Below are 22697 nucleotides of genomic sequence, written 5' to 3' on the forward strand. Positions count from 1 at the left end.
CAGTAGGAAGCCCTCTACCAGGGCTAACTATATGGCCAAGTGGAAAAGGTTCTTGTGTTAATGTGAGCCCTGACAGGTGCGGCCAGGCCAGGCCCCGGTGCAAGCCATCCTCGAGTACCTCCTGCACCTCAAGTAGCAGGGGCTGGTCCCGTTCTCACTCAGAGTGCACCTGGTGGCCATCTCCGCCTTTCGTCCGGGGTTTTCGAGGGGCTCAGTGTTTTCCCACCCAGTGGTGGGACGGTTCCTTAAAGGATTGGAGAGGATGTTTCCGTACTCACGCCCCCCCCCCAGTTCCTCCTTGGAACCTTAACTTGGTCCTCTTTAAGCTCATGCGACCCCCGTTCGAGCCCCTCGTTACCTGCTCCCTCCTCCGCCTTTCCTGGAAGGTCGTATTTCTGGTGACCATTACCTCAGCCAGAAGGGTGTCTGAGCTGAGGGCTCTCACCTCTCAGCCACTGTATACAGTGTTTCACAAAAACAAGGTGCAGCTCCGACGGCACCCCAAATTCCTCCCTAAGGTGTTCTTGCAATTCCATTTGGGCCAGGACATTTGTCTGCCGGTGTTTTTTCCAAAATCCCATACAGACCCGAGTCACCACAGCCTACACACCCTGTATGTGCGTCGAGTGCTGGCGTTCTATTTGGAGCGCACCAAGCCCTTTCGTAAATCCATGCAGCTGTTCATGGCCATAGCCAAGAGGATGAAAGGCCTCCTGGTGTCGGCACAGCGGATCTCATCTTGGATTACAGGCTGCATCCGGGCATGCTATGAGCTCGCAGGTGTTCCGGCCCTGGCGGTCACAGCCCACTCAACCAGGGTGCAAGCGACTTCCATGGCTTTCCTGGCATAGGTCCCGTTCCAGGAGATCTGCAGAGCAGCCACCTGGTACTTGGTGCACACATTCACGACCCACTACACAGTCAACCAGCAGGCCAGAGAGGACGTGGCAGTTCGCAGAGTGATCCTCCAATCAGTTGTTCCGTGACTCCTACCCTCCTCCAGAGGTAAACTTGTGATTCACCTAATGTGGAATGGACGTGAACAAGCACTCGAAGAAGAAAAACGGTTACTTACCTTCTTGTCACTGTTGTTCTTCAAGATGTGTTGTTCTCATCCATTCCACCACCGACCCTCCTACCCCTCTGTCGGAGTCGCCAGCAAGAAGGAACTGGAGGGGGTCGGGCAACAAGGGTATATATGCATGGCGCAGTGGCACCACTTGGGGGGCCCGCTGGCCCGACGGGAGCCGCTAAGGGAAAAAGTTTCTGACGCTCGTGCACGCAGCGTCTGCACACCTAATGTGGAATGGATGTAAACAACACATCTCGAAGAACAATAGTTTCAAGAAGGTAAGTAACCGTTCTTTTGTCTAGGTCCCTCTGTGTCCTATCCCTACCCTCCAGCATATCTATCACTCCTCCCAGCTTAGTGTCATCTGCAAACTTGCTGAGGGTGCAATCCACGCCATCCTCCAGATCATTAATGAAGATATTGAACAAAACCAGCCCCAGGACCGACCCTTGGGGCACTCGACTTGATACCGGCTGCCATCTAGACATGGAGCCATTGATCACTATCCGTTGAGCCCAATGATCTAGCCAGCTTTCTATCCACCTTATAGTCTTCATCCAGCCCATACTTCTTTAACTTACTGGCAAGAATACTGTGGGAGACCATATCAAAAGCTTTGCTAAAGTCAAGGAATAACACATCCACTGCTTTCCCCTCATCCACAGAGCCAGTTATCGCATCATAGAAGGCAATTAGATTTGTCAGGCATGCCTTGCCCTTGGTGAATCCATGCTGACTGTTCTTGATCACTTTCCTCTCCTCTGAGTGCTTCAAAATTTGGTTTCTTGAGGACCTGCTCCATGATTTTTCCAGGGACTGAGATGAGGCTGACTGGCCTGTAGTTCCCCGGATCCTCCTTCTTTCCTTTTTTAAAGATTGGCACTATGTTAGCCTTTTTCCAGTCATTCAGGACCTCCCCCGATCGCCATGAGTTTTCAAAGATAATGGCCAATGGCTCTGCAATCACATTCACCAACTCCTTTAGCACCCTCGGATGTAGTGCATCTGGCCCCATGGACTTGTGCTTGTCCAGCTTTTCTAAATAGTCCTGAACCACTTCTTTCCCCACAGAGGGCTGGTCACCTCCTCCCCATACTGTTCTGCCCAGTGTAGTTGTCTGGAAACTGACCTTGTTCATGAAGACACAGGCAAAAAAAAGCATTGAGTACATTAGCTTTTTCCACATCCTCTTTGTCCCTAGGTTGCCTCCCCCATTCAGTAAGGGGCCCCCACTTTCCTTGACTTTCTTCTTGTTGCTAACATACCTGAAGAAACCCTTCTTGTTACTCTTAACATCTCTTGCTAGTTGCAACCTCAAGTGTGATTTGGCCTTCGTGATTTCACTCCTGCATGCCTGAGCAATATTTTTATATTCTTCCCTGGTCATTTGTCCAAGCTTCCACTTCTTGTAAGCTTCTTTTTTTGTGTTTAAGATCAGCAAGGATTTCACTGTTAAGCCAAGCTGGTCGCCTGCCATATTTACTATTCTTTCCACACATCGGGCTGGTTTGTTCCTGCAACCTCAATAAGGATGCATTAAAATACAGCCAGCTCTCCTGGATTCCTTTCCCCCTCATGTTATTTTCCCAGGGAATCCTGCCCATCAGTTCCCTGAGGGAGTCAAAGTCTGCTTTTCTGAAGTCCAGGGTCCATCTTCTGCTGCTCTCCTTTCTTCCTTTTGTCAGGATCCTGAACTCGACCATCTCATGGTCACTGCATCCCGGGTTCCCATCCACTTTTAATTCCCCTACTAATTCTTCCCTGTTTGTGAGCAGCAGGTCAAGAAGAGCTCTGCCCCTAGTTGGTTCCTCCAGCACTTGCACCAGGAAACTGTCACACTAAGGCTCTCCGGGATTTTACCCCGAGTTATGTAACTGAGTTTTCTTTCCATTTTTTTGGAGGAAATCGGATGCCTCCATTTCCCCATGGTTGCTGGATGCAGAGCTAAGCACATGCATTTCCCAGTGATTACCAAACCGAGAGGTGTTTGTGCACAAGCAGTGAGCACATGGGACAGAAACTGCAGCCCTCTGCTTTAGTAGAGTCTCATCAGCTTGCATGTAGCACCAAGATGGCAAAGCTGTGAATGTGGTCAATGACTGGGACTCTCAAAGACTGGAAAACATGTTCCTAGATGAGCCATATTACAGGTTCTACCAGAAGCAATGGGTCAGATTCAAAGCTGGCGTAAGCACGTGTAATTCCATGGAAGTCACTGACACCGGCTTACCCTGACATCAGGGGTGGCCCCTTGTGCATTTCAGGAGTTATACAGAGTGGATGGATGCCAATAGTCCAAGGCACTTGCTGGGGATCCCCATTCACCATGAGCCCTTCACACACATACTGAATCTCTAACCCTCTGTCCATTCCCAGGTCCAGTTCCAGTTCATCCTCCTCACAGACACTCTTTATTCACCTCTGCCTCCTGACCTGCTGCCCCCCAGTGCTGCCAAAGACCGAGAGAAACGGCCCTTCCCACGAACCATTGTGGCTGTGGAAGTGCAGGACCAGAAGAATGGAGCAACACATTACTGGACTATGGAGAAACTCAGGTAGAGTGGGGCAGAGGTACTGTGGCACAGCCACATGTATTGTACTGGGCAGGGTGGGGCTGAGAGCAGCCCTGCTTGGCTGGCACATTCAGGACAAGAAGAGTAGAGTTGTGGAGTCTCCTGTCTTGTGGTCCTAGCCCCTTGGTTTGAAGTTGCATGCACACGCCCATCAATCAGTGAGAGTATATTCCTTGCACATTTATTATCACTGCCTTCACAAATAAAAAAGAATGATCAGTGAGCAATAATACATGGCAAAATAACATAGACCTGTATTTCATTATGTATCTAAACTGATACCTCCTCATTCATATGGTCCCCATGGTTCCATTAGCTCTATTGTTACAGCTCTCCCCACTCCACACCATGCACGGATGGAGAGGTTTCCTCTTCATAGGGTAACTCTGCATTATGGGGGCTGGAATTCAGTTCCTGTAGTTCAGGTTGTTTGTGTGTTGTCTACCCCAGAAGTATAGTGGTACGGGGCTGATGTGTGTGGCTTTAATGCATTGGATACCCCAGAAGTACAGTGGTATGGGGATGGTGTGTGTGGCTCTGACTCAGTGCTCAAGGGGCTGGAAGTTGATCTAGATCCTTAAACCTCATTGTGTACGTCTGTTTCTCTCTGTTTCTTCTTGCAGACAGCGGCTGGATCTGATGCGTGAAATGTATGACAGGGCAGCAGAAGTGCCTTCTAGCATCCTTGAGGACTGTGACAACGTTGTGACGGGCGGAGATCCCTTCTATGACCGTTTCCCCTGGTTCAGACTGGTTGGCAGGTGAGAGCCTTGTTCCTCCTTTTTCTAAATCCATCTGCAATCCAAACACACCCACAGAAGGAAATGTTGCTTGGTTTGATAGAGACAACTGGTGCAGTGCGGAAAGACCATATTGGTTGCTGTGGGTGAAGGGGTTGCACCAGGCAGCAAGCTAATATCCAAGGAGCACTATTTTCCACAATCACTTTTCTCTGCCCTCTGCATGGGTGCTGAGGAGTGATTTTCTGGGACCCCTACTTGGTGCCCTGCTACAACGAGTTGGTGGTGAATTTCCCATCGCCTTCTTTGAAGCTGTGCCTAATAACCACAGGGCCCGGGCTCTCAACCTGGGGGTGGCAGCCCCCTGCCTTTCCCATCCTATAGCATGGGAGGGGATTCTGGGTGGGTTGGGTGTTGCCCCATGATGGAAAGTTGAGGACCCTGCTGTCAGGTTTCCACGTCCATGGATGTGTGTTTGTGTGCACACACACAGGCGTGCTCATTGGCATCTGAACATCTCTCGGTGTGCTGTACTGTATGTGCTGTGTCTCCTCATGTGTTTCCCACCTGCCAGTTGGAAGGGCACACTGCTGTCAGCTAGGAGGCGTCAAAGGGACCGGATGTATCAGTAGGGTGCTGCCGAACGCGACCAACCTTGGCGCACTCAAGGCCTGATCCTTGCCGGTTAACAGCAATGGAAGGACTCCCCTTGATGCCGGTGGGCACTCTACAGGGCCTTAGTTGACAGAGCTATGTTCCTGCTTTGCTGAATCCTCTGCAAAGTCCGAGGTGGCAGTTCCCATCTTTCACACCAGTTTTTCCACACTTGTTAGCTGGGGGCTTCTTTGTAAGACACTTTGGACAGGCAGGTCTTATTTCCCTCTCCCCTCCTGAATAGCGACAGTCCTTGGTGTAAAAAAAAAGCCTATTCTTTCTCTCTCTTCTGTTTGGAATAGCTGGTGTTAACCTGTCTTCTATCTTGTTGTACTAACCTTAGTTCAGATATCTCTGGCTGCAACAGCTCTCCTCTTTTCAACACATGCATGAGCGAGCGCATGGCTGATCTCACCCCCTCCCCCACCTTCTCGAACCCCGACTCCGACATCACCGAGCCTGCTGACGAGCAGCACGTGGGGAAGGAGGAGGAGGAGGAGGAGGAGGACCTGGAGGAAGACATCTTTCCGGAGTACCCGCTGTATGATGGCCGGGATCCATTTTACGACCGCTCCCCCCTGTTCAGTTTAGTAGGAAGGTTGGTGAGGTTTTAGGAGAGCATGCTGGGAAGGAACTAGCTCTTTCGCACTAGAGAACTGCTTTCTGACACTGTTCCCATGTTGAGTTCCACAGGCACTTGGGATGGGCTAGCTGAACAGTGTCCTTAAAGAGATGGCCAGCAGGGCAGGTGCACTGGTCAGTGTGATGGTAAGGCAAGTGTTGGTAGGAAATGAAGAAGGGAGAGGCTATTCTAGCCAGCTTATCTTTAAAGAGTGAGCTCCAAGACAGGTATCACAGAGTAAATGGGGACCTGGATCGAGTGGCCACTGGATTCACATGGTCTCTTTAAAGAGAAGAGTTTCATGTGACAGAGAGTTGTGTGGTGATGACACAGAGGGACATAGAACTGACCCAAAGTATTCCCCTAGCTTTAACACATTTGGGTTTCAGTTCTAATTTACTGCTGGATACATTTATGATGAAATATCTGCAAAATGGGTGGCCTTCTGCTCCTGCATGGATTGTGAGGGTCACATCATTGCAGTCATGGAATGGAAACCCCATGCACGTCATGGAAATCCCATGCATGACTCTGATGTAAATCCTCACCAGCAAGAGGAGAACGTACAGGCTTCCGGGGAGAGGTGGAATGGCCAAGAGACCAAGGTGTAACTCAAGCACAGTGAACTGTAAGAGAAGGCCCATTGGTTCTGATCGTTAGGAGAGGGATTCAGAGCCAGCCAATGACCCCGAGCGGTGTGTGAGGAAGAGATGGGAGGTGCAGAAAGGGAGCACAGTACTAAAAGACAGGCAGGTTCAGCTGATAGTGAGTGGGATTTCCCCAGATGATTCAGGGAAGAGCTGTGGGGAATAAGGTGGGCTTCAAAAGCTAAAACCAAGGGCTGTGGAGGGAGAGGATTTTATCTTTTTTTTAATTAAAGCCATATATTTTTAAGCCACCACTACTGTGAAGTGGTGATATTTCCACTTGCTGCTTTGGCTAGCACATGGATGAAAATAGTTTTCTGCAGTGGTTTGAACTAGACCCACACAGAAAAGTATTGTGTGGGAAGCAGAGCTGCCAGAAGTTTTCAGGTGGTTTGGAGAAAAGCTCTGGAGTGGGGAGAGCTTCTCTGCCCTGCAAGGCTGGGAGTAGACATGCCCAAAGAGAAAGAGAATTGTTTATTTTCTTTTGCTTGTGAAAACAGAATGTTTCAATGGTTCACTCTGGAAAAGAACTTCAGATCTTGTGAAATTGGTGACATGTTTGATTTGATCGGCCACCATATCATTCTACCAGAGAAAACCACCTGAAATTGCCAAACATGGCACCAGATAGCCCAGTTCTGCTTCAGACTTTTCCAAGGGGAAAGAAGAGGTTTTGCCCATAGTTGTCCCAGGCCCTGTCCTTTAAAAATTGGATCAAATTCAGACTTGGTGCAAGCAGCTGCAGCTTCACTGTAGTCAGTGGCATTGCTTCCACTTACACTGGATTGTAATTTGGCCTGTGAGCTGCAAATATGTTTGTGAAAGCAAGAAACCCAGGCAAGAAGCTGAGTTCTCCTTTCCAGCCAATAGGACTTGGGCAATGGGAGCAAGAAGGGGAGGAGAAGGGATCAGAAAAGAGAGAGAGGGAGATGGGATAAGAGTCACTGCAGCCTCAGACCGAAAGAGCTGGGTTCTTCTACTTTTTTTTTCTCTTGGGGGAATCAGAGATTTTAAAAACAAACAAACAAACAAACAAACAAACCAAACTACCAGATACAACAATGATGAACCGAATCCCCCATCCTGTGGGATGTTTCTGGGAGGTCTTTCCTTTTGAATCTTCCCAATTCTTTTGAGTCAGATACGGAATTGGCTTTCCCTGTGCAGCAGCTGTGCCGATCACATTTCTCTTGAAGTGTGCTTGGATTGGTTTATGATTGGATCCTTGTCTTTGATTAGTTTTCCCCCTATTTTCTTTATTCTTTTTTTTTTCTTTTTCTTTTTTAGCTGCTGGCTCTCTCTCCAAAGCTTGAGCAAAAAATGGGGGTTATTTCACTTTTGTCTTCTTTTTGAAAGGCTTTTCTTTGGTCTGAGCATGCCATCTTTGCACCTCACCAATCTTGTGGTTAGTGTCTCTGCCCTCCTTCCTTTTCCTTTAGTGACATATTCCCTCCCTCTCCCTATTCCTCTCTTCCTCCCTCTTCAACCTTTCTGGTTTCAGTCTGCTTCAAGATGTGCTCACCTCTAATTTCAGACTGTCATGATGGAAGCTTAACAGTCTTATGTCCACATTCTTCCCATTAAGGAGGCCTCCTGCAAGATGCCCAGAGTCAGATATGTATTCACAGACACCAAAATAAAGCCATCTCCAATACAGGGCATAGAGCATTCAGGTGGGTGCCAGACTCAATTCCCTCTGATCCCGGATACTCAAGAGGATTCCGATCCTCTGACCCTGCAGTTCCATCTTATGAGGTGATTCACTGGGAATGGAAGATATTCTGCATCTCTCAGGAAGGGCTCAGCACCTTGTAAGATTGGGGTTTAAAACTGGTTCTTGCCTTGTGCTTTAATGACCCAATTCAACTGCCGCTGAAGTCAGTGGAAAGATTACCATTGACTCCAGAGGGAGGTGGCTCAGGCTCCAAGATTCATAAGTTCCTCTGGACATTTGAGGCTTGATCCTACATCTATTGCAGTCAATGGGATCACTGTCATTGACTTCCCTGGATGTAGGATTGAATCCTTTCTGCAGGAATCACCCAGGCTTTATGATGATATTTCAGTTCAGCAGTCAAACCTCTGCTCTGAGGGAGGGCATGGGAGCCAAATGTACAGATAACAAAGCTGACCACATAGGGATAGTCACAGAATCTTGGTTCCCTCCCTCTGAAGAAGCACCCTAGCTACTCTGAGTGGTAATACATTGTTAAAATAGTGGCCTTGCTTTCTTCAAACCTATGCCACTCCATTCATCAGAGCCAGGGTCGGCTCTGCAGTTTTTGCCACCCCAAGCAGTGAAAAAAACTGTTGCCATGGATGGCAAAAGGGAGAAGTTGCCGCCGATTTGCCACCGCGGCCGGCGGAACATAGAAGCTGCCGCCGAATTGCTGCCGCGGTCGGCGGGACAGAGGAGCTGCCGCCGAATTGCTGCCACGGCCAGCAGGACAAAGGAGCTGCCGCCAAATTGCTGTCACCGCGGAAAAACTGCCGCTCCAAGCACCTGCTTGGACCGCTGGTGCCTGGAGCCGGCCCTGATCAGAGCATGAGTATGATGCAGTCCTGTAGAGGCTGCACCCTGCGCTCCTTCAGACTCAGGCTGGCTGGCTGGTTCCCTATCAGTCTGCTTTTCTAATCTGGAGACCAACTACAAACAACAGTAAAAGTTGTTGGGGGAGGAATTTTGTACAGCCAGTACCAAGTTCAGTGCTGATGATGGAACATGCTGACCACACACGATGCCACTATGGTCTGAGGTCATTACAAAACTCCTGCTGAAAGGAACCTCCCACTTCTGCTGCCTGTTCTCATCACCCTGGACAAAGGCATGCTGCAGCTTTGTGAAAGAACTCAGTCCCTGGATGGAAGGCAGCTCAGCAGGCTCACTACGAGTCAGAGGTGATGTGGATATGAAAGGGGGAAGCATTTTGAGGAGCTGACGTAATCCATGGCCTTGCCCACTGTTTGAGAGCATCTGTCCTCTGATCGTCAAGGGGAGGTGCAGTCCTGAGAGGCTGGTGAACAGTTTGCTGCTCCTAAATAGAGGCAGTGGCCAGCAAGGACCTATCTCAGTTTTGATTAGCCAGCAGACTGCAGTGTGGGCCTAGCCATGGGGATACTTGTTTACACCACTGCAAGGCTAGGCTTCCTGCAACATTATCTCAGCGCAGAGGGGAAGGATGAGATGGTCTCTTGGCGTCCTGTCTAGCCCTGTATTTCTGTGGTTCTAGGGAGACCACAGAGAGGCTTCAAATCTTCAGAATGTGGTGGCCTAGGTTCTGGGTAGCCTAGACCAATGGGTGTACCACATTCTGCCTTGGCTTCCAAATCCTTTTCAAGGTTCTGGTTCTAGCTCCTGTGATGGCCATCTGAAAATGTCCTTTCAACAGCGAAGAGGCAATGGTGCATCTGGCTGAGACTGGACTCTGGGCTGCATTCCGAAGTTCTGGTCTAATTACAGGTAGAATCTTAGCAGTTTATTCCTCAGTCAAGAAGAGATGGTAAATTGGTAATAGCCTTCCGGTGACTGTGCGGAAAGGGGAAGTGTGATGCTGCCAGGCCTATGGTTTTAAGGATGAAGTTTAAATGTGCAAGTTTTCAATGTTAAAAGTCACCTGTTATACATATCAGGAGTCTGCTCCAGAGTGTGCCCTGCACAAGGCAAAACTGATCCCCCAGAACTAAGATCACCTACAGCCCCGTTTCCACTCTAGTGTCCTCTCTTATCCTGGATATTGGGGTTGCCTACATGACATGAGTACCACCAAGGAGACAGCACAAACTGCAGCTGTCTTCCTCTCTCTTTGGCTGCCTTTCTCTCTCAGAACTTTTTCTACTTTCATAATGTAAAGGGCCAGAGAGTAGGGATACAATCTTCAGTCAGCGCCAGTGCCAGGTGAAGATTCAGTTACTATCCAGGATTATTGTTCTCATCCGAGTACAGTTTCACCCAGGTGTTAAAGTGCAGACCAGATGTACTCCATTCCTCCACTGATCCAGTTCTTCCTTGTGCACTGGAGTAGGTAACCATCTGTGACTCTTGCCAGCACCAGATCCCCAGCTTGGATGACCAGAAACCGAAGTGCTCCAAGGCACTGGCCACTCGAAAACGTTGCCCTGGGTCACCGTACAGAGGCAATAGCAGTGAGGGATTGCAGCCAATTACCATCCAAAGGCGCTGCCTCCCAAGTACTGAGGCCGGATGGGGTTTCAAGGGCTGGGAAATGTTCTTGTAGGATTGCAGATCTGCTCAGGAGCAGATCATTCGTCTGGAAATCCTGGGGCTCCAGGCAGCCTCCAGCTTCTCCGTGTACATGAACATAGTCATTGTGCTGCTTGCTCGTTTAGCTGGGGTGAGACTGAGCCCTAGGCTGAGCCCAGGGGACAGAGGGAAGGCACATATGACTCAGGCAGACATGATTGTCCTAAGGGAGCGGGGGAGAAAGTGATTTCCTGCAGCCATTAACAATGTAGCATACTCTTCTTGCGTCAGCCGGCCAGTGCATAGGGGTGGAGCCGTGTTCACTCACCACCCCTCCTCCAGGTCCCCTGGCTGGTGGAGGGCAGGCAGCCCCAGCACCCAAAGTCACCATCCAGCAGGGCCCGACGTGGCTGTGCAGTGTGATAGCAGCCCCCACTTCCGTGTGCTCCCCAAATGGCTGTGTGGCACCAGGGCACAACCAAACTCTCCATGAGGACCAGTTTGCATAAAGAGAGCACTACTAGAGCTAGAGCCCTGCTGATTTCTGGGTGGCAGGATGGAACTCACGCTGGTTTGGCCAAGGAAAGGGGCTCTTCCTGCCAGCCTGACAGGCAGCTTCTCTGCCAGGGAGTGCTCAGGGGAGGGCTCCAGGTCTCGGTCCGCCTCCTGCTGGCCCCTATTTATAACTGGTACAGTGAGGTGTCAGCATCGTCACTCATGCATTCAGGGATCATAGAATATCAGGGTTGGAAGGGACCTCAGGAGGTCATCTTGTCCAACCTCCTGCTCAAAGCAGGACCAATCCCCAACTAAATCATCCCAGCCAGGGCTTTGTCAAGCCTGACCTTAAAAACGTCAAAGGAAGGAGATTCCACTACCTCTCTAGGTGACGCATTCCAGTGCTTCACCACCCTCCTAGTGAAAAAGTTTTTCCTAATATCCAACCTAAACCTTCCCCACTGCAACTTGAGACCATTACTCTTTGTTCTGTCATCCGCTACCACTGGAAAGCAGCTATCAAATCCCCCCTCATTCTTCTCTTCCGCAGACTAAACAATCCCAGTTCCCTCAGCCTCTCCTCATAAGTCATGTGTTCCAGTCCCCTAATCATGTTTGTGGCCTCTGCTGGATACTTTCCAATTTTTCCACATCCTTCTTGTAGTGTGGGGCCCAAAACTGGACACAGCACTCCAGATGAGGCCTCACCAATGTCGAATAGAAGGGAATGATCATGTCCCTTGATCTGCTAGCAATGACCCTACTTATACAGCCCAAAATGCCATTCGCCTTCTTGGCAACAACGGCACACTGTTGACTCATATCCAGCTTCTCGTCCACTGTAAACCCTAGGTCCTTTTCTACAGAACTGCTGGCTAGCCACTTGGTCCCTAGTCTGTAGCGGTGCATGGGATTCTTCTGTCCTAAGGGCTCTGCACTTGTCCTTGTTGAACCTCATCAGATTTCTTTTGGCCTAATCCTCTAATTTGTCTAGGTCTCTCTGTATCCTATCCCTACCCTCCAGCGTATCTACCTCTCCTCCCAGTTTAGTGTCATCTGCAAACTTGCTGAGGGTGCAATCCACGCCATCCTCCAGATCATTAATGAAGATATTAAACAAAACCGGCCCCAGGACCGACCCTGGGGGCACTCCGCTTGATACTGGCTGCCAACTAGACACGGAGCCATTGATCACTAACCATTGAGCCCGACGATCTAGCCAGCTTTATATCCACCTTATAGTCCATTCATCCAGCCCATACTTCTTTAACTTGGTGGCAAGAATACTGTGGGAGACCAGGTCAAAAGCTTTTCTAAAGTCAAGGAATAACATGTCCACTGCTTTCCTCTCGTCCACAGAGCCAGTTATCTCATCATAGAAGGCAATTAGATTAGTCAGGCATGACTTGCCCTTGGTGAATCCATGCTGATTGTTCCTGATCACTTTCTTCTCCTCTAAGTGCTTCAGAATTGATTCCTTGAGGACCTGTTCCATGATTTTTCCAGGGACTGAGGTGAGTCTGACTGGCCTGTAGTTCCCAGGATGCTCCTTCTTCCTGTTTTTAAAGATGGGCACTACATTAGCCTTTTTCCAGTCGTCCAGGACCTCCCCCAATCGCCATGAGTTTTCAAAGATAATGACCAATGGCTCTGCAATCACATCTGCCAACTCTTTTAGCACTCTCGGATGCAGCGCATCCGGCCCCATGGACTTGTACTCGTCCAGCTTTTCTAAATAGTCCTGAACAACTTATTTCTCCACAGAGGGCTGGTCACCTCCTCTCCATGTTGTGCTGCCCAGGGCAGTAGTCTGGGAGCTAACCTTGTTCATGAAGACACAGGCAAAAAAAGCAGTGAGTACACTAGCTTTCCTCCCCCATTCAGTAAGGGGCCCGCACTTTCCTTGACTTTCTTCTTGTTGCTAACATACCTGAAGAAACCCTTCTTGTTACTCTCAACATCTTTTGCTAGCTGCAACCCCAAGTGTGATTTGGCCTTCCTGATTTCACTCCTGCATGCCCGAGCAAAATTGTTATACTCTTCCCTGGTCATTTGTCCAAGCTTCCATTTCTTGTAAGCTTCTTTTTTGTGTTTAAGATCAGCAAGGATTTCACTGTTAAGCCAAGCTGGTCTCTTGCCATAGTTACTATTCTTTCTACACATCGGGATGGTTTGTTCCTGCAACCTCAATAAGGATGCATTAAAATATAGCCAGCTCTCCTGGACTCCTTTCCCCCTCATGTTATTCTCCCAGGGAATCCTGCCCATCAGTTCCCTGAGGGAGTCAAAGTCTGCTTTTCTGAGTCCAGGGTCCATATTCTGCTGCTCTCCTTTCTTCCTTGTGTCAGGATCCTTAACTCGACCATCTCATGGTCACTGCCTCCCAGGTTCCCATCCACTTTTTCTTCCCCTACTAATTCTTCCCTGTTTGTCATCAAGAAGAGCTCTGCCCCTAGTTGGTTCCTCCAGCACTTGCACCAGGAAATTGTCCCCTACACTTTCAAAAACTTCCTGGATTGTTTGTGCACCGCTGTATTGCTCTCCCAGCAGATATCAGGGTGATTGACATCTCCCATGAGAACCAAGGCCTGCGATTTAGTAACTTCCGTAAGTTGCCAGAAGAAAGCCTCGTCCACCTCATCCCCCTGATCTGGTGGTCTATAGCAGACTCTCACCACGACATCACCCTTGGTGCTCACACTTCTAAACTTAATCCAGAGACACTCAGGTTTTTCTACAGTTTCATACCGGAGCTCTGAGCAGTCATACTGCTCTCTTACATACAGTGCAACTCCCCCACCTTTTCTGCCCTGCCTGTCCTTCCTGAACAGTTTATATCCATCCATGACAGTATTCCAGTCATGCGAGTTATCCCACCAAGTCTCTGTGATTCCAATCACATCATAATTCCTTGACTGTGCCAGGATTTCCAGTTCTCCCTGCTTGTTTCCCAGGGTTCTTGCCTTTGTGTATAGGCACTTAAGATAACTCGCTGATCGTCCTGCTTTCTCAGTATGAGGCAGGAGTCCTCCCGTTTTGCACTTTCCTGCTCGTGCTTCCTCCCAGTATCCCACTTCCCTACTTACCTCAGGGCTTTGGTCTCCTTCCCCCTCCCGGTGAACCTTGTTTAAAGCCCTCCTCACTAGGTTAGCCAGCCTGATTGCGAAGATGCTCTTACCTCTCTTCGTTAGGTGGAGCCCGTCTCTGCCTAGCACTCCTCCTTCTTGGAACACCATCGCATGGTCAAAGAATCCTAAGCCTTCTCTCCAACACCACCTGCGTAGCCATTTGTTTACTTCCATGATTCGATGGTCTCTACCCGGGCCTTTTCTTTCCACAGGGAGGATGGGTGAGAACACCATTTGCACCTCAAACTCCTTTGTCCTTCTTCCCAGAGCCACGTAGTCTGCAGTGATCCGCTCAAGGTCGTTCTTGGCAGTATCATTGGTGCCCATGTGGAGAAGCAGGAAGAGGTAGTGATCCGAGGGCTTGATGAGTCTCGACAGTCTCTCCGTCACATCGTGAATCCTAGCTTCCGGCAAGCAGCAGACTTCTCAGTTTTCCCAGTCGGGGCGGCAGATAGATGACTCAGTCCCCCTGAGGAGGGAGTCCCCGACCACCACCACCCACCTCCTTCTCTTGGGAGCGGTGTTCATGGAACCCCATCCCTAGGACAGTGCATCTCATGCCTTCCAGTTGGCAGAGTCTCCTTCTGTTACCTTCCCTCAGATGTATCATCTAGTCCATTCTCTGCATTAGTACCTGTGGAGAGAACATGAAAATGGTTGCTTACCTGTATCTGCATTGCTGGTACATGGATGCTCCCCTTTCTTCTTCTGGAGGTCACATGCTGCCAAATTTCTTCACTGTCCTTCTGTCCCCACTGCGCAGCCTGCTCTGAATCTTCAGAATGTTGTGTCCGTAGAAGCATATCCTGACGTCTGTCCAGGAAATCTTCAGTTTCCCTTATGCCCCGCAGGGTCGATATTTGTTTCTCCAGACCTTGAACCTTCTCTTCCAATATGGAGACCAGCTTGCACTTTGTACAGACAAAGTTGATTCTGTCCTGTGGAAGAAAGACCAACATGGCACATCCTGTTCAGGTAACAACAACTGAACGCGCACCATCCATATTATCTTCCTTCTACGAGCTTCCTCAGGAGTTGTAGTAACTACTCAGAGAAGCCTGCAAGATGTAAGCCTCAGTGGGCTCTCCCAAGGCAAACTCCCTCTGTTAGCCTCTCTGCTGTTCGCCGCTCAGCTGGTTCGCAGCTGGCTGACTTTTTATAACAGTCAGGCCCACTCAAGGCTTCCCTGAACAAAGCACTCCCAATTCATACTTTTCAAACAATCAAGCACACAGTCAAACTGACAAACTGCCCTGCTGCCTAGGCATTGAACTTGCAGGGCAAAATCCTCAGCTGGGGTAAATAGCATAGTAAGTGGGACTCCACTGATTTACAGCAGCTGAGGTTCTGGCCTGTGGTTCCTGGGTGTGACTCACTGAGCACTGTCCACTCCCTGTCTGGTGTCACGGCTGCATAGGGCCGCTCAAGCAGTCTTTACACCACAGGAAGCCGTGCTGATTTCCATGGCAGTAGGGTACTACTCAGCACGCCGCAGGGTGATTGATTCAGAGGAGCCAGGTGTGTTCACAAGGTGGGTGCTTGTTGCATGGAGGCTCTACCAGCTGGACACTGACTGAGCAGGCCCCTGTACTAGGTGCAGACACAGACCCCTGGTTGAAGGCAGGCTTGCCCCTCTTGGGGACAAGTTTTCGTACACTGGGGATGTGCCAGGCCTCTCTTAAAGCAGGCTGAAAACCCACCATTGCAATAGCTTCTCAGTCTCAGACTCTGGACAGTTGTCTGCATTTCTCAGCCTGTCTGTAGGAGGTTCTGTGCTCTAACCAAGAACTTCTTTTCCTTCACTCTCTCTCCTCTCCTTCCTCCTCCTCTTTTTTCCTTTTCCTTCCTGCCTCTCTCTTCCTCTGCCTCCTCTCCCACAGCCCACCCTTGTCCCCTCTTGCCTGTCCCCCTCCCCACACTCTTTAATCTGCAGCAGACCCTTGTTGTTTCACAGCACCTTCTGTCCTAGTTCTCCAGTTCTCCACTGCAAGAGGTCCTCTTTCTAGCTTCCTTGTTACACCGACACAGCCCCCTCCTCAGCCCTCCCCACGACGCTGTCGCGCCCATGGGAGATGACAGGCCGAGAGGTACACTGGTGCTCACTAACTCGCTGCCACTTTCGCAGGAACCTGATGTTACTGTAGCTCTGCCTCCCACCAGCCTCTCCTAAGCACGTTGAATCCCCCCTCCACACACACTTCTGGCTGGCCCTGGCTGCCTTTCTTTAGTTTTGCTTTGCAGCACCATGTTGTGATGTAAGCGGTGAACTGTGAGCCCAGCTGCCATCTGGCCATGGAGCGTGTTTGGAAACCCCAGGGTGGGGGTGCAGTGACCCCTCTCCTGTTTTACTTGACTCTTTCAGGGCATTTGTGTATCTCAGCAACCTGCTGTACCCGGTGCCGCTGGTGCACCGCGTCGCCATTGTCAGTGAGAAGGGCGAGGTGAAGGGCTTCCTGCGCGTGGCAGTCCAGGCCATCTCAGGTACAGTGGGCGAGCAGCAATTGGTTTCCAGTGGCAGGCAGGCGCTCTAAGATGGCCTTGCCTCAGTGCCTTAGTAAGTCTGCAGAGCCAGTTCTCAGGGCCATTGTATTTCATGGAGACATATGCCCTTTCCTGAGCGTGATGAGCCCTGTGCTGTGTGCTCTGGCTGGTGACACCAATCCATTAGTCCACTAGCCTAAGCATTTCTTCAGACCTTGCTTTCCTTGTTGCATTGTGCACAAGAACTCCCCCCCCTCCCCAAAGTGGGCCCATGGAGTATTGCACACACACGGGATTTGCCGGGAGGTATGCCACTCACAGACCACCATGCAAAGTCTTCCTGCTCTAGTAATACAGGGACATCCAGCTTCCTGTGGTAGGAATTGTGGGTGCTGTAGTCCAGTAAGGATCACCTGTACTGTCATTAGAATTGCCACAAGAGGGCACTCATCACTCTGTGGGTTATATTGTATGCAGCTCCCACCCCATGCAACTCGCCTGACTTCAGTGGGTTACATGTGGTGTAAATCAATTCAGCATCAGCCCCCGTGTGCATGCGTCAATACATTCCAAGATCCATGCCTTACCGGGACAAATTGCTGTCTCCTGAGGTGAGAAGGAAATTATTTTGTCCGATTCATTCAGTCCCAGGCTTCCCCATCAATTGGACCCAACCTGATCTGGAAGGACCTCTCACTCATGGTACGTAAGGGGAAGTGGAGCCTGTCATAGATTTATCATGAATAGAGCCCGATCCTGGTGGAACTGACCCATCTGTGAATTATCAGTCACCTCGAGCAAGGTGATTCATAGATGGGGTCAGTTCCACCAAGATCTGTCTCTATTCATGATAAATCTAGGGCTGAGGAAAATTAATAGCAATACTTTTTTCTGGTACTGTTCATTTCAGGTACATATTCTGCTCTGCAAGTACAACCACCATCCCCAACATGTACATGCACACACAGCTATTCTAATAGGATGCTCTTGCAAGGAAACTGAAAACTCTGCCATGTCGTGTAATGGTTTTATGATCTGGGCTATCATCCGCTTAACTACCAAGGGCATTAGTGTGGTGCTGTTGGTACCAGTTTATAGATGAGCGTGCACATAGATGGCTGTTAGCTAATGCAGAATTGTTGACCATCTCTCTGAAACAGAGGCTGGAAAGCACTTCTTGCAACATTTCCATGATTGCCTTTTGAAATTCACCGGTTTTCATCAAGTTCTGCACCAGTGACCACTCAAGTGTTCCTTGATGAAGAAACTCAGGGAGCAATGTATGAAAGGTCACAATCCAGGAGACCTTGACTCTGGCTGCGATCTGCTTTGGGAGTGACTTTTTCCTGCCTTCCTGTAATGTCTTGCTATGTTTCCTCTTTCAGCGGATGAAGAAGCCCCGGATTATGGTTCTGGAGTACGGCAGTCAGGGACAGCCAAAATATCCTTTGATGATCAGCACTTTGAGAAGGTACAGTATGGCAGCCAGCCCCAGGTGAGAATATCTTTCTATGACCTTAGCTTGCTGGGGAGTGTATTGGGTCCTGCTATTATTCATATCCTGATAATAAATCCATTGGTCTCAGACTGCAGAAGAATAGGAGTGCCCTAGATATGATGCATTTTGGGGTGGGAGAGGGAGTGATGACCACATCCCTCGTGGGCCTGAATGTTGGCCTCAGCTACAGCAGTACAAACATTGTGACTGCAGTGGCCTGCTAGCAGAATGGCGTGGGCACTACCCTTGCTGAATGGAACTGGAGCCTCTGGTTCATTTCACACAGGCCAGTGAACAGCTGGTAGATGACAGTCACTCAGTACAGACCTAGGTCAGGTTGAACAATGTCTTAGCAGCCAAAGGCTCCCTATCTCATAACGGATCCCCTGGGCCGCTTGACCCTGTCCCTTCGGCCAGTCTGTGTGCCATATGTTAACGCTGAGGCTTCACATGTTGCAGTCATAGAACTTGTGCCATTACTGTGGTAGAGGAGATAAAAGCTGCAGCCTCTCATGGCTGGGTATCTGCCACGCAATACAGAAGGGAAGGCACATCAGGCAAGAGACGAAAAGGCTGCTCATGGCTGTTAGCAGGGTAAGCGTGCCATCAGGACTGCGGCCTCCCTACACACATGGCCTCCCTGTTCCATTTCCTCTTATGCCTGGTAGTTCCAGTCTGAGGCCTGTCCCATGGCGGGGATGTCTCGTTCGGGGACCTCGCAGGAGGAACTGCGGATTGTTGAAGGCCAGGGACAGATAACTGACATCGGACCTTCTGCAGATGAAGTCAACAACAACACCTGTGCAGGTGAAAGGCTTGTTTTAGTCCAGGGGGAAGTGGCTTTGGGCGGGAACTGTGTACCTAATAGGAAGCAAAAGAATGTTTCACTGCTCACTGGATTGCAAAGGGTCAGAGCCTCAGCTGGGTGTGAACTGCCAGCTCCATTGAAATCAATGCTTGTGTTGGTGTGTAGCATGCCAGACGTTCACTAGGTCTTGACAGATGCTGTCTGGAGTTTTTCTAATGGCTCTCCTCCTTCCCCAGTGACTCCAGATGATCTTCTTCTGGACAATCCAGAGAAAGTTGCTCTAGATGAGCCATTGGAAGCAGTTCTGGACCATCTGACGCTGGGCAGCATCTTCACCTTCCGAGTGACTGTTCTGCAGGCCTCCAGCATCTCTGCAGAATATGCAGATATCTTCTGCCAGTTTAAGTGAGATGTCCTCAGATCCCTCTGCACTGCTGGCATTTGTTCCCTCTTCCTCTCACTCTGCCTTTGCCTCAATCAGAAGGTTGCACTTCCCAAGGAGCGTCATGAACAGATAGCAGGGGCATGCAACCGCCCTGCCCTTGCTAGATTCCTAAATGAAATGGGATCTCAGCTACATGGCAGGGGGTCTCTGGGCAGCTCTGAGATGGAACAGGGCAAGCGCCCCCACCTAGATTGGCCACGCTGTCCTCTTCGTTTATGAATTTTTGTCCAATGCCTCATGAAAGAGGGAAACAACCGAGAGAGAGCCACGCAGTGCAGAATGAGTCTGTTAATTCACATGGGGACTGATCCAAAGCCTGCTAAAGTTAGTGGGCATCTTTCCATGGACGGCAGTGTGTGGCGGATCAGGCCCATGGAGAGCTGGCTTTCTGTAGCAGCCAATCTAAACTTATAAAGTGCACCCCCTGGGGGGAGGGGAAATGAGTCATCTTCATTCAGACCTGGGGTAGTCTACACTGGCTCTCACCTCGCTCTGTCATTCTCATTTCACCCTGCTGACCACACAGCCGCTGTAACAATCTTCCCCCCTTCACAGCTTTATCCATCGTCACGATGAGGCCTTTTCAACGGAGCCCTTGAAGAACACAGGACGAGGGCCGCCTCTCGGGTTCTATCATGTCCAGAACGTTAGTATCACTGCCCAGGCTGTTTTCTCTCTGCCCCGTGATATTCAGGGTCTGCCCAGAGCACAGAAACCTTCTAATCCAGTACTCCCCAAACTTCTTCTGTTGCACCCCTCCTTACCCATAAAGGAATCTGTCCATTTTCTGCTGGGGCCCAGGGACTGGGGCCAGGAGTGGAGCCGCAACCAGGACTGGGGCCAGGGCTGGGGCCAGGAGTGGAGCTGCAGCTGGGGCTGGAGTTGGGAATGGAGTGGAGCTGGATGCAGAGTGGCACTTCTTCTCTGCCTCCGTGGAGCCTGGCTCGGACCCTGCCGTGCCTCCCTGAACATTCCTTCATACCCCCCTGAGAGGGGCGCACCCCACGGTTTGGGAACCACTGGTCTAATCCCACTCTACCACAGCCACTTTGACAGCAGCAATTGCACCACCTCCCAGTCACATGGCAATGTGCTTTCCTCTCTGCCCATGGGGTAATACACTTCACACTCTGCAGTGGGCTGCTGCTTTATAGTGGAGATCTGAGAACTTACTTCTCGTTACAGTGTGTGTTGTTGTCACGTAATCAGAGATCATACAGGGTGCTCCTCTGAGTGAACCAGCTCAGCTCATGAGTTAACGGGTTGTCACATATGTCACACTTGAACAGCGGCTGGCAACAAATGCATTGATTGTATTTTGGTGGGGGAAGAAACCATGCGTGTGTCCTTCTGACTGTCACGGGCACTTCTTCAGCTACCTAGTGAGCAGCACAGCCTTGCCTGTGTTCATGGTTCTCAGTCACAAATACCAGCAGTCCGTTTCTGGCCCACCACGTGCCCCTGTAGCCCTCTGTTTCCAAACAGGACAGGACACAGCACAGGTACACAGTGGGAGGAGCACACAGCTACTCTCCTCCACCCAGGCCCCCTTCCCTCCCCCAAGCTCCCCCTTTTACTTCCCGGTCCTCCCAATTGTATATCCTCCCAGTAACTAAACCTGTTAGCCCAGCACTGCCCCCCAAGTGTCAGTAGTCTCCACCAGTAACAGGTTGGTAGGCTCCAATTACACCTGCAGCCTTCGGTGACCAGTGTGCTACAGCCAGCGCTCTGTCACACCCTTCTTGCTGAACTTTCCCAGGGTAGGTTTTTGTCAGCAAGTTAAGTCTTTTCTAGACAAGAGGGTGTCTGTGTGAGAGGAGAATGGCAGAGAAACCAGAGAGTGCTACAAAGAAAACCAACAAAAGACTCTCTTGGGGGGAGGGATAGCTCAATGGTTTGAGCATTGGCCTGCTAAACATCAATCCTTAAGGGGCCCATTTAGGGATCTGGGGCAAAAATTGGGGATTGGTCCTGCTTTGAACAGGGAGTTGGACTAGATGACCTCCTGACATCCCTTCCAACCCTGATATTCTAAGGAGCCCAAACTTTCTAGACCTTTGTGTCTAACTTGCCATGTCCCTGAACAATCATCTCTCTCTGAAGCAGCACAGGGCCTCGGCTGACAACAGGCTACCTCCAGCCTAAGACCAGGTCATTAGGGGTTGTTATCCTTCCCCCTTCTCTTCCCTGTGTCCACTCTCACATGACCACAAACACTGTCACAGCCTGGGACTGGCTTAAAGGTGAAGCCTGGAAAACCAGCTCCAGAGAGAAGAATAAAGGCCAATGTTAAGGTTCCTTCAGTCCTGCTCATGAAGGTCATGGCTCCTATTCCTGCTCTTCATATTTATTTTGACATTATTAGCCTCTCCTTCAAGGACCTGGTGTAGAAAAGCTGTAGACCTCTGTAGTAAGCCCTGGCAATATGGGTCCAGATTTTTCTGATGCTGAATGTCTCTGTGAGAAGCCTCAAGGCCTATCTCACCATTTTGCTCTGGAAGACAATCCACTCCCATGCAGAAGTATTCACCCGTCCTCCTCCAGCATAGATCAAAGGGCTGCCTTAGTTTTGGGAAAAATAAACCAGCAGCATTATGCCATCATTGTCTAAGTGTGACATAAGCAAAAACCCACCAGAAGGGAAAGCTGAGCCTGTTTCCTTGGAGAAATACCATTTACTGGTAAGCAAAGTATTGTGTCTTAGTTGCTGGTCTGTTTAATATCTGACCTAACAAGGCTCTGATCCATCACATGTGTAACTTTAAGAGTGTGAGTAATCCAGTGGAAGTCACATGCTTAAATCCTTTCCTGGATAGGGGCCTAGATGAATGGATTGCTGCTGTATGTCATTTTAAAGTGTTGTTGCTTGTCCCCTGCTCCCTTCTCAGATTGCAGTGGAGGTGACCAAGTCATTCATTGAGTACATCAAAAGCCAACCAATTGTGTTTGAGGTATTTGGGCATTATCAGCAACATCCCTTTCCTCCTCTCTGCAAGGACGTGCTCAGGTCAGTGTGTTGTAGGGAAGGGGTAACATCCAGATGATGGGCTTACCCCTCATGTTGACTCAGACTTATTTTTTAATTCTGTAACCAGAGCCTCATGTAGCCTGGACCTAGGATCTGATAAAAGCTATCCAAATCAATGGGAATCATTCCACTGGTTTCCTTGGGCTGTGGATCAGGTCTATAAATTCTGTGCAAAGACTCTCTGGAATCTACAGTTTAGCAGTACTGAATTCTTCAGCATCTCGAAGCTTTAACTAAGAATCCAGAGTTTTCCATTCCTCTAACATGTATGAAAATAAAGAGGAATCTTACTAAATTCTTGG

General features: G+C 49.8%; 1 protein-coding gene across 25 annotated transcripts in view; it reads left to right on the plus strand.

The window, feature by feature from the left end:
• KIF1A (kinesin family member 1A) overlaps window positions 1-22697 on the plus strand; it is a 216928-nt gene that overhangs the window by 145912 nt on the left and 48319 nt on the right. For 8 of the 25 annotated variants that reach the window (XM_038415736.2, XM_038415737.2, XM_038415740.2 and 5 more), the window contains 8 exons: window positions 3449-3627; window positions 4269-4406; window positions 16498-16616; window positions 18002-18087; window positions 18783-18921; window positions 19159-19327; window positions 19923-20013; window positions 22256-22374. In XM_038415736.2, the coding sequence (XP_038271664.1) occupies window positions 3449-3627; window positions 4269-4406; window positions 16498-16616; window positions 18002-18087; window positions 18783-18921; window positions 19159-19327; window positions 19923-20013; window positions 22256-22374 (1040 nt within the window). Of the gene's footprint in view, window positions 1-3448; window positions 3628-4268; window positions 4407-5382; window positions 5638-16497; window positions 16617-18001; window positions 18112-18782; window positions 18922-19158; window positions 19328-19922; window positions 20014-22255; window positions 22375-22697 lie in introns of all 25 variants that reach the window. The other 17 variants (XM_038415722.2, XM_038415724.2, XM_038415729.2 and 14 more) reach the window with 5 other exon arrangements.

This window comes from Dermochelys coriacea, chromosome 9, assembly GCF_009764565.3.
Source record: "Dermochelys coriacea isolate rDerCor1 chromosome 9, rDerCor1.pri.v4, whole genome shotgun sequence".
Lineage (NCBI taxonomy): Eukaryota > Metazoa > Chordata > Testudines > Dermochelyidae > Dermochelys > Dermochelys coriacea.